The following is a 12091-nucleotide window of genomic DNA, read 5'->3' as shown; positions in this document are numbered from 1 at the left end:
GTGATCCACCTGCCTCAGCCTCCCAAAGTGCTGGGATTACAGGCGTGAGCCACCACGCCCGGCTAGGCCTTTTAAATCTTACCAGTTCCATCTTAAATGGTTGACTGTTCTCTCCCCCTCACAACCCCTTGGAAAATGATCTGTTTCAGTGCATCACTGATTAGATCACTCATGTGTTCAATGACCTGCAGTGCCTGCGGCAATGCCAGAGGGGTTACTTTTCTGTTGCTCCAGGCCATCCACTAAAATCTCCCAACTGGTCTCTTCCCCAAATATGGCTAGTCTTCCTGCTGCCTCTACTCTTTCTATCTCTTTCAAGGTCTAATTCAAGGGTAACCTTGAGCTCCTTAGGAAAAAAACAATGAGACAGGCATTGCAGAGGGTCTGGGAAATTCCCTAAACTTCTATGAGTTGTTCAGTTTTATTTAAGTGTACAAAAGAATATCAGGTAACTGTTAAGAGTTAGTGTTTAAATACTACTAATATATTAATCAGAGGCTTGAGTGTCTTAGGCAAGCCGTTTCAACAATAATTATAATAATAGTTATTAATGTAGAAACCATCTACAGAGCACCTGTCATATTCAAACACAGTATTGCGTACATTCCCAACAATGTGGCAAGCTGAGAATTATGATCTTCATTGTATGGATAAAGAAAATAGATTCCCCAAAATTGCTAACTCTGAGGTTACATGAACTAGAAAGTGGTGAACTAAAAATTTGAACTAGGGTCTGTCTGACCTAAAGTTCATTCATGTTCCCCTGTGCCTATCTCAGTGAAAAGTTATGACACAAATCGCAAGTATTGTGAACTGACAGACTGTGACTCTGAAGGTAGAGCTGAGTGAGCTCTAAGTTTACGTTGATGCCCATTAAAAGTTGATTTAGAGTATTCAGAATGTAAAAAGATATTAAAGAAGTATGAATTGGCCAGGCGCAGTGGCTCACGCCTGTAATCCCAGCACTTTGGGAGGCTGAGGTGGGTGGATCACCTGAGGTCAGGAGTTCAAGACCAACCTGGCCAACCTGGTGAAACTCCGTCTCTACTAAAATTACAAAAATTAGCCGGGCATGGTGGTGGGTGCCTGTAGTCTCAGCTACTCAGGAGGCTGAGGCAGGAGAATCACTTGAACCTGGGAGGCAGAAGTTGCAGTGAGCCAAGATCACACCACTGCACTCCAGCCTGGTGACAGAGTGATACTCTATCTCAAAAAAAAACAAAAAAAGAAGAAGAAAAAGAAGAAGTATGATTTGACTGTTGAATATCAGAGTGTATTTTTATTATATGACGGCTTTCTGATTTACTTCATCCATAGATTGTTTTCTTAAAGCTCTATGGGGATTACCTCTTTGATTATGATTACTTGAGTTTTTACTTAACAGGCTGACTTTTTAGAGCTTTCTAATAAAAGGGCTCCATCTAGTGAGCAATTCAACTATGTAGCATAACAGAAGAAGTAGCAAGGTTAAATCCTGTGACATGCATGGGGCTTAGTTTTCACCATGCCTTGGTCAAAAGGAAGAAGATAAAGTCACTGCTGACAGAGCTAAGGTGCACGTGCTCTTGGCTCAGCTATTTAAATACTAAGCACTGACCATTATTCTAGGAAGAGACCAAAGTGGCTCTACTCCATGCAGTTAAAAAAACCTAATACCTGAGGGCCCTCACTGGGCTTTGAACAAAACCAAAAAGAGTTTGAAGGTTATTGTTATCCTCAATAACTATCCCATGCCCAGTACTGTATAGGTACTTTATAAATGTTTGCTGAAAAAGTCCACATACTTTTACAGGTTGATAAAAATTCTTTGGTTAAATAACTTTTAGAGGAACTATACAACTTTTAGAGGAACTACACAACAACTATACAACAATATCTGTGATTCCTTTACTTCACAGCCTCAATTAGCCAGACATGGGAGGCTCAAAAATGTCTTGGTACATCTAAAGGAAAAATCAAGGTTTGTTATTCAAGTTCTCTCATTTATATGCTCTTTCTTTTTTTTTTTTTTTTGAGACAGAGTCTTACTCTGTCGCCCAGGAAGGAGTGCGGTGGCCAGATCTCAGCTCACTGCAAGCTCCGCCTCCCGGGTTTACGCCATTCTCCTGCCTCAGCCTCCCGAGTAGCTGGGACTACAGGCGCCCGCCACCTCGCTCGGCTAGTTTTTTTGTACTTTTTAGTAGAGACGGGGTTTCACCGTGTTCACCAGGATGGTCTCGATCTCCTGACCTCGTGATCCGCCCATCTCGGCCTCCCAAAGTGCTGGGATTACAGGCTTGAGCCACCGCGCCCGGCCTTATGCTCTTTCAACAATAGGCATTGTGTCTCCTACCTGTACTAGCAGCTGATAGTAAAAAAATATTAATAATGAAAAGCCCCTGCCTTTATGAAATTCCATTATTCATATTAAAAACCAAAGCCCACTGTAGATCAGAAGAATAAATTTGAAAGCAAGAAGAGTAAAGCAGGAACTTTAGAAGCAAGCACATTAGTAGGAGCAAGATGTAACAACTCATATCCTTTTAATAATGGAACGGAATGTAAAATCTGAGAACCCCTAATGAAATTATGTACTCTAAAAACAAAGTCTCCTTGGGCAATTAACTCTACAACATCTCAGTGGTCCTTAAGAATAACCATATTTTTCAATGGATGTCCATGATGATTCCTCCAGAAAGTTATATAACTTTTAAAAATCAAGAACATGCTTTTGAAAAGTGTTCCTAAAATGATTGCCATCAAAGATGTATACAGAATTATAGCAATTTTTATCTTCTAGGAAGTATGTGTGTTTAGAGCCCTTCTTCTGTGAAGATTTCAGCAAATGAGACATCACTATCACAATCTGAGATGAAAATGCTGTTTACAGACATGACTTCCTGTGAAGGGCCAGTGGACTTAAATTTGACCATCTGCATAATGGGAGAGGCGGAGCTGTCACAGAGAGTGTCATGTCAATACAAAGCAACAATGTCACCCCTTTTTTTTAAGATGCATTTAAGGGTTTTGTGAACTTACCGCCCAGAAGAAACCGGCTTAGGTGAACCCACATTTTCAAACAGTTGAGCTTTTGCTGCCACTCTGAAAAATGATTTAAAATGCAAGTTTTATGAAGTCAATCACACTCATTCTGCTCAAAGTGAAATTCAGGATTACCAGTTAAACAAGACAAAAAATGGTTGTCAACCATTGCCAAAATTGGAAGGGAATTTTAATTGTTTTAACCTTTAATGTCAATGAGACTTTTAGATCTAAGCTCCAGCTTACAGAGTACCAGACTGTAATAAACCTACAGCTACTTCCTCTGGGGATCTCACTGTCCTCATCCTTTTTATCTCAGAAAACCATGGGAGCAGTAAAAGGAACATTTTCTGTCTACTCTGCTCCCAGCAGCACCTTATTGACTCCTGTGGAGCCACAAGTGAAGACGCAAAGAATCAAATCAACATGACAAAAGCTCTGTTGTTCATTCTTTTAGTTAAGAAAACACTAATTATAACACTATTGATGTATTTTTTTATATGCGAACATATGTCTGTAAAGTGAAAAGGGCAAACTCTGAAAATATGGCCAATAAACAAATCTGTGATTTCCATCTTGTTTCAAATCATGAAGGGTAAGGCAGACAGGATATGTTCTAATCGAACAGGTAAGACTATCAGGTATGACTGAAAAGAATTGAAAGAGTTTCTATATTTACTGGAAGACTCTCTAAAATTCCTTGATATTCTAAGCTAGATTAAAAAAAAATCTATCTTATTTCTTTAATTGACAAACTCTTCTCCCAGAGCCAAGTCATTTGATTATCTCAAAGATCATTTTACATCTAATATAGAACACACACTTTCCTCATTTGAATGTCTACTTTATCCTTCCAATCACAAACAGAAGCTCTTCTCTTTCCTCCACAAAGAATGGAGTTTATATTCTCTCATCTTCCCTGATATAGTGGCTTAACATTTCTTTCCCTTAATGGGTAGAACTACACACAGTGGGGAGTAGACACATTGACAAATATATTCGCCTATACCACTGTAACTGGATTTCCAACCAAAAGAGATAGCGTACATTGAACATGCTCTGCGACCAAAAGGTTCTTGTCAGAGAAAAGGATGAACTAATGAATTTATGACATAGTTCCTATAGAAACAGGCTTAGTAAAATGTCTTACTGGACTTTTAATGAATAATTAAAATGTCAGGAAGCATGCCATCATGTTAAAAATGGAGATGGTAAAACAGAAGGAGCACAGAATTGAAGTCAGAGAACCCTAGGTTGGAAACGGTAGAAAGCATCAGTTCTCATCATCTCTAAAATGTGGTTTATACTACCCATTTCAAAAGGACACTGCAGACCTTAAAATAGATAACTCATGTAAAGACATCCAGTAATGGCTCAGATGGCATTAGGAAATTCTCAGCAAATGTCAGGAAAACAAAATGAAAGGGAGAGAAACTTTTTATTTCTGGATTTTGCTTACTTGTTTAGCCAGGTTTCCATTGTTCGTCTTCACCCACTTTCTATTCATGTCTATGTACCCTTCTCCTATCAGCCTTTACACTTCTGCATCATTTCCTTTGATGAGAAGTACCCCCTTTTGCCTTTCGTATTCCTCATTCTCTACTAGCTGGTTTAAATCAGTGAGGACTCAGATATGGGGGTGTAGGATAGAAGGGAGAAAGACACTGCTTTAAAACAGTGAGGAGAGCAGGGACCTGGTTTATGGTCAATGCGTGGCAGTCTCTTCAGCTGAGAGATGGATGTTTAACTTTTAACAGGAACACTTTTAGTTCCAAAGCTATAACTACTGTATTATACATCCATTTTCATTTCCTCGAATTAAGTCATAGCTCTGCTTCAAAGGAAAGTGCTTGAAGTGCTGCCCTGTGAGATTCTGTACACATCCAAAGACTTCCATATCACTCATAGAAAAGAATAGAGTCTTACAGAAGTGGACTGTACCCACTCTATAGATAAAGCATTCCCGACATATTCAACTTGTGGAATTCCCAAGAGTTCTTCTGAAACGCTCAGCTCCTCTCTGTACCCCTGGGAGACACAGCAAATATACAAACGCTCACTTACACTGAGCCAGGACGCTGATAGCCATTGCTTGAGGCAGTGTCTAGTCTTAATCTCCTGCACATTTTTGGAGGCAGGTCTGGGTTTGGTGAAGTTTTGGGTGTCTCCTTGGAACCTACAGAAGTTAAGCTTTGAATAGATCCACTGTAGCTCTTGTTTCCTAAAAAGAAAGCCCAAGAAAATAGGTAAAGTGCTATTAGACAACATAATAGCAGTAACACAGTACATGTGCATAACAAAAGGAAGCATTTTTCTCTGAGCCCAAATGGGAAGGTACAGAATGTTCTTCGAGCACAGCAACCCATCACTCAGGGAGATCAAAATCTACAGTAATTACAAAGACATCACTTCACAGACACGGAAAGATTCAGGAAAAATGTCACAGTGCCTAGGTTGTAAAATCCAAGCACAGGAACAAAGTAGATAAGCATCATTAGTTTCTCCACCATTAACTTTACCCCCGCTTAACCATGCTAAATAATCCAGCAAAAGGGACACTGAGACAATGACATCTTGTACAAGTTCCATTCCGCCTTACCTTCAGCTGCAGAGATGGATCTGAGAGAAGAAGCAGAAGCTCTTTTCAGTCCTGAAAGCCCATAAGGCCCTTTCTTGACTAGGTCTATGGGTGGGGAAACGTCTCCTGGGCTAGTGACCGAAGCAACACTCTGGCAATCTGATTCTGCATCTGTCTTGGTTGCATCTTCTCTAGAACTTGATTCAGGACTAGTTGTCCAGAGACCAAGGCTTTTCTGTCCATTGGAAGATGATGGGGTTGCAATCCAAGGAATCCCTCCAGATTTCTCCCTGGGCTGGCAGGAAGCTGACTTTGTAGTGCTATTTTGTTCAGAGGAATGAGAAGAGAGTGACTCAATGCTCCCCATAGGTGTGCTGTCTGGGCTGCTGCTATAGGAGTCACCTAAGGAGTAGGAGGGAGAGAGAAAAAGCAACTGTAACTATCTATTGATAACAGCATCACCAAAACCCTTCTGTTCTCCAACTTATCATGTGTTCTGAGGCCACCTGACCACATTTAAGTGGTAGGCCCCTACCTAGTATGGAGAACTGTCCTCGGTACTGGAGAAAGACTTTAAAATATGCATTTGAACTTGTTGAACGTATTTTTCAATACTATTTCAGGAAGATTATATATGTACCTATGAACTACCTGCCTTTAGGTAGTAACTTTACTTCTCGAAGTATAAGTGGGTTGACTTGAATTCAGGCAAAATTTGTTTATGAAACAGGATTCAGAAGAGAAATAAGATTCCTTCATGATATTACAAGTAATCAATGAAAGGGGATATAGTAAAAACATATTTCTGCTTTCTTTTACTTTTCTGATCATAGGTGATTGATTCCAAGTCACAAAGTACTCAGCCTTCTTTCATTCAAAGGCACCACCTCAATTTTCAAAGGCTTTTTTCCTTTCCTGCTAAGAATATAGAAATGTAAGAAACTGGCTATTTTGCTAGTTTTATTTTCTAATGTTCCTAAAAGCAAGTTATAAGAAAAATCAGATAAAGCATAATAATACATTCATTCACATATGTCTAAATTAAAAATTAGTAAACTATTTTTTTAAATTTTTTCTGGGTACATAATTGGTATGCATATTTATGGAGAACATGGGATATTTTGATACAGGTGTGCAATGTAAAATAAGCACATCACGGTAATGGAGCATCCACCTCCTCAGGCATTTATCCTTTGAGTTACAAATAATCCAATTACATTCTTTTAGTTATTTTAAAATATATACTTATTATTGACTATTTTCTATTAAATATTGACTGTGGGCAAAAAATTGGAGTGGGGAGTATAAAATAAAATGAGAACAGCCACAGTTTAATGCGTGCCATGGTCTCAAGGTGCCACCCACATCACTGAGGGCTTGGCTCAGAATTGTAAGTTAATGATAATGTGTATTGTTGCTTTTTATCTTTTCTCTTTCAGACACTGATACCCAAGAGATAATGCTTTGAGAACACAATGTGAAAGGAAGGAAGAAAATGACAGCTTCAGTCAGACTTTATCTTCCTTTCTTCTTTACCACTTTGACAATAGGACAAAACCTGCTACAAAGTAGCACCCAATGTACTTAATCACAGCTAAAGAAAAAAGGGCCTTGAGCCCTTGTTTCTTTTTTTCCTTTTGTATCAATAATGAATTTGCTTACCCAAGCAACTGTACAACTATTGACAGAGAATATACAAATGATAAAAGAGGAGGTGTTGGGGAAAGAACATCAGTGTGAACATCTTCTATTTCAACCTAATTACCAATACAGTGAAGTACAGCTGAACTAAAGAATGAAGAAAGCATCTCCCTAAGGCCGGGTGCACTTACTATCAGGTTCAGCCAGGCATGGAGTATACCTCCCTCTGGGCTTCCTAGACCCTGTAGAGAGGCAGATTGCTCGTGTCCTTCGGGATCCAGATCGAGACTGAGGCTGAGGAAGAGGAATGCTTGGGTCTGGAGCAGTATGAAAAATCTACATATAAGAAAAACAGACCATGGTCAATAAAAGGGTGATATTGCCACTGTCATCATAAAATAAGCTTTGAACTATACACTACTTAATCAGCTGCAAAAAATAAGTATGCTAGAGCAATTGTAACTTTTCCATTTATCTGGTGTATTCGTTCTTTCACTGGATTTTCTTTTTCATTCTCTCCCATTTCCCAAAAGTAAAATTTAGAAGATCTTTCAATAACTTTAAGAAACCTTCCAAATATGAACAAGACATATTGATGGTTTTTATTGTAATACTCTCTTTCCACCTTCATACTCTGAAAAAACATAACCTGAGAGGAACTGAGGCTCATTCTGTATCATTTCTTCCACTGAATGGCTCCTTGCTTCTCAGGAGAAGATGCTGCCGTGCTGTTGGCTCTGAGCTGACAAGGAGTGTGGCAAGCTGCAGGTAAAGGTATGAGCAGAGCTACAGGACACAGCCATGTGCTCTTGCGTTGTGAGAGAGCTTGTGCCCTTAGACACTAAGGGCGTGCTTCTGTGGGTGCTGGGAAGGGACCCAGGGGAGGAGAGGGCCTTAGTCATTCCCTCACAAGGACCAGATCAGAGATAAAAGGATTCCAAATTGTTAGACCTTAATTGGCTCAATTTGCTTAATATTCTAACTAATTCAGCTTTCAAAATTTCCCATTTTCATAGTTATTCTAAGATCTCACTTTTTTCAAGAAATCCTTAGGGACTAGATACAGAGAAGACTTCAAGACTGTTCCCTATATTTTTTTCTTTTTTTAGTTAGAACATTACCTCTACATAATTAAGAGTTTGACTTCAAAGGGATACAAAGAGAAGCTTAAAATAGACTCAACCACAAAGTGATTTTAAAGTGTTCTCTGCATAGGAGTAATAAACTTACCATACAATGTAAAGAAGAAAACCTTCTGAAGTCAATTATGTAGAAGGAAAGAAAACCATCTAACTGAAGGATTTTGGGAAGCACTTAAAAACTCAACAACAAGGAAAGAAAATTGAAGTCCCCATTAAGAAGTAATTTATACAAAACTTATGAGCTTTTTACATTTTATAGGAATAAATGATTGTCCTGTAAAGTTCATAGATGATACAAATGCAAAATTCCTTTATAAAAGCAAGATATAAAACTTGACACTTCCACTTGAAAACGCAGCCTACCTTTTCATAGTGCTCTATCAGAATTTCCACCACAATATTCTGAAATTTAATATTCATCATAGCAGCCACAGTTTCTTCCTGTGCTCTCATTAGAGTCGGGCCAAATATGACACCAAGATTTGAGACAGTCATGAGATTTTGTTGGCTGTGTAGTGATACTCTGCAAATAACGAGCAACAAAAATATCTTAAGTTACATGTTTCAAAATTATGAAATAGTCTCTTCTATCAAATTTGTGGTGCAAAAAATGTAAACTATGCCATTATAGGCAAATTGTCCTACTTTTAGCCATTTCCAATTGGCATTTGGAGTATGGCCTTAAAAGATGTAAACAGATAACATTAACTCAAATAAAACATAATTACAGACAAAACAAATTAAAGAAAAAAAAACCCTAATTTCCGAAATCAAGTACAATTACCCTAGAAAGATGATCAGCTGCTTGTTATTTTCAACACTACTATACTTCTTTTGGAACAAACAGTTAAGAGTAGACTGGTGGCAATTATATTCAGAGTCACCAAACATTATTGAGAACCTATTGCCAGGAATTTTCATACATATTATTATATTTAATCTTCCCAGTAAGTCAGACATTCCTATGGTACAAATTTTTAAAATCCCAGAAGCTCCTAAAGAAACATATATTTTGAGGTCACAACAAATTCAGGACAGAGGTGCTGTTTCAATTCAGGTCCCCTGACTGCAAGTCAATGGGTTCCTTGAGCTCCTGGGATAGATCACTGACCAATACATGTTTCTTTTCTTTCTCCTTCATCTGTTTCATCCATCCATCCATCCATCCATCCATCCATCCATCCATCCATCCATCCACCCATCCATCCAAAACTTCCCTGAGTGCCTCCCTAGTGTTGGGTGCTGTGCTAGGCAAACAGTGAGACAAGGAGATGCGGTAGCATCATTGCTTGCTTGACAATAAAATAAAAAACCTCTGATATCACTGACCTGAGCAAAGTAATCCTAGCAACTATCAAGAATGACTTTGACTAGTTCACTAATTTATTCTGGAAATTAGATACATTCTTTAGAGGATACCTCATTCGTTTGACTTATCTTTTAGTTTAACTACTCATTTTTCTATCTTACTCCAAGTCAGGTTATTAGTATAACACAAGATTATGTTTATGTCAGACTGACCATGCGTCACAAACTGCATTCTACAACTAAAAGTAAGATTTTATGGGAAATCTAGGATTTTAGACTATCCATGCAACTCCTGTCACAGAATAGGAAGAGAAGGCTGCCACGCTGACTGACGTTTTCCTTATGCCATAGAGAGCACGAGCTAAGAAAGCATTTAGTTCAAGTAAGAAGAGTTTCATTCCAAGTTTCCTTTTAATATAATCAAATATTATACATTAATTGCTTAATATGTATTAGAAAATCTACTCAGGAAAGTAGTATGTAAATGCAGTAAGCCTATCTAGATTCAGAGCTTGGATCCATCTCTTGGAAGTTGGGTAAGCTGATTTATGTTATTTAATATCTCCAGGTTTCGGTTTCCTTATCTGTAAATTATATATATAACAACCCATGTTGGGTTGTTGTGAGAATTAAATGAAATAATAAATTAAATCATATATGATCTCAAGATAATATTATCCCCTGAAATTAAATTAGCTTTAGGTACTCTTGCTAAAATGTCATAGTTCCCATAATGTAAATAAAGTGGAATATAGTTAAGATTAAGCTCATTAGGAATAAACTTATGAATCTGAAAAACTTGGTTTTGCGGTGGGTTCATGACTACATTGCACAGAAGATGGATTATGTTGATGATTGATTTTCTTTTCATTGAATTTTCTTTCTGCTGGGCTACTCAACTGTTACAGACTCCCACTACTCACCATTTCAGCAGGTTCTACAACTTACTCCCTCAACTCATGTAGGGAGCTGATACCCAACTGCTATCTCCTGGAACATATCCCTTTCTTTTATTAAAAGAGGAAATGTATATCAGGATCTGTCAACTTGTATTGTTTCAAATCTAGGAGTTTACACATAAAGAAACCAACATCATATGCTTAAGAGTTCTGCTTACAGAAATGGTAGAACATAAGGAGCCCCCATAGACCCAATACCCAGAGAAAAAATCATAACGGATAAAAATTATTATTTAAAACCATACCCAAAAACACTTAAAGACTCTAGAAAAGAACTTAAACAATAAAGAAATATTTGTTCAAGCAAATCTACTAATTTTCAATAAGAAAAGCCAAGAGTCTGTGGCTTTTGAGGTACAACTGGCTCCCTCTTTCTTCCACCCCCAGCTCAATATGACTGAAACTCCACTCTGGGCAAATGTGGCCAAGAAGACAGGGCTCCCTCTTTTCTCAGCCCCGAGTCAAGGGATATAGTATCTCATGGGTTTGGCAGGCTGTGAGCATGTCTCAGGCCCTCTACCTGTGGGTTGCAGAGGCTGAATTCCCAGTGAATGCAAATGAAGAGGCACTCACTGGGAATTCAGCCTCTGCAACCCGGAGAATTCTTTGCCTCCAACTAGCCACACATATAGGGTGGATAGCTTTACCTGAGGTGCAGCAGGCCAAGAATATTGGTGCCAAAATCTCCCTCATTTCAGGACTACCTCCCTCAGCCAGTGCTGAGAGCAATGGGTCAAAGATTTTACCAGAGGGAGTGGAGTCCATATGAACAGAAAACTCTGACTCTCTCGCTAAATCATAAGAAATAACTAGGAAAAGAGACAGAAAGAGCCCTCTTAGCATCATAACAAATCTCAAAGACTTTTTTTTTTTAAGTGACCTGGCAAGGAGCTGGAATTTAACTGGATATGCTCTAGGGTATTGTCAAAAACAACAGAGCAATCTACTAGCAGTTAGTGAAAACTAACAAGCTGGATGTGATACCAAATGAAGCAGACAGCTTTACAGACCTGCTAAGGAAACAAACAGAACTCTCCTGAAACTACTGTTATCCCTGGGTGACTGTGGTCATGTCCAAGACTGCATTTCCTGAAGAGATAATAGAAGAAGCTTCACACTGAGGAGGAAATAGACTTCATTAAAATAGTTCACTAAAGATACTAAATTAACCTGGGCACGGTGACTCAAACCTGTAATCCCAGCACTTTGGGAGGCCAAGGTGGGTGGATCACCTGAGGGTCAGGAGTTCGAGACCAGCCTGACCAACATGGTGAAACTTCATCTCTACTGAAAATACAAAATTAATCGAGTGTGGTGGTGAGTGCCTGTAATCCCAGCTACCTGGGAGGCTGAGGCAGGAGAATCACTTGAACCTGGGAGGCAGAGGTTGCAGTGAGCAAAGATTGTGCCACTGCACTCCAGCCTGGGTGGCAGAGTGAAAC

The 12091-nt window shown here is 38.8% G+C and overlaps 1 protein-coding gene across 1 annotated transcript in view; it reads right to left on the bottom strand.

Moving 5' to 3' along the window:
* Positions 1-12091, bottom strand: part of ARHGAP42 (Rho GTPase activating protein 42) — a 137626-nt gene that overhangs the window by 12567 nt on the left and 112968 nt on the right. The window contains exons 15-19 of the mRNA XM_011984375.1: positions 8746-8905; positions 7432-7576; positions 5621-6001; positions 5086-5242; positions 3019-3081 (exon numbers count right to left, since the gene is read on the bottom strand). Of these exons, the coding sequence (XP_011839765.1) occupies positions 3019-3081; positions 5086-5242; positions 5621-6001; positions 7432-7576; positions 8746-8905 (906 nt within the window). The remainder of the gene's footprint in view (positions 1-3018; positions 3082-5085; positions 5243-5620; positions 6002-7431; positions 7577-8745; positions 8906-12091) is intronic.

This window comes from Mandrillus leucophaeus, unplaced genomic scaffold, assembly GCF_000951045.1.
Source record: "Mandrillus leucophaeus isolate KB7577 unplaced genomic scaffold, Mleu.le_1.0 Scaffold267, whole genome shotgun sequence".
In the NCBI taxonomy this organism is placed as follows: Eukaryota; Metazoa; Chordata; class Mammalia; order Primates; family Cercopithecidae; genus Mandrillus; species Mandrillus leucophaeus.
Note: the sequence above shows the minus strand (reverse complement) of the source record. Positions and strands in the feature narration are given on the sequence as shown.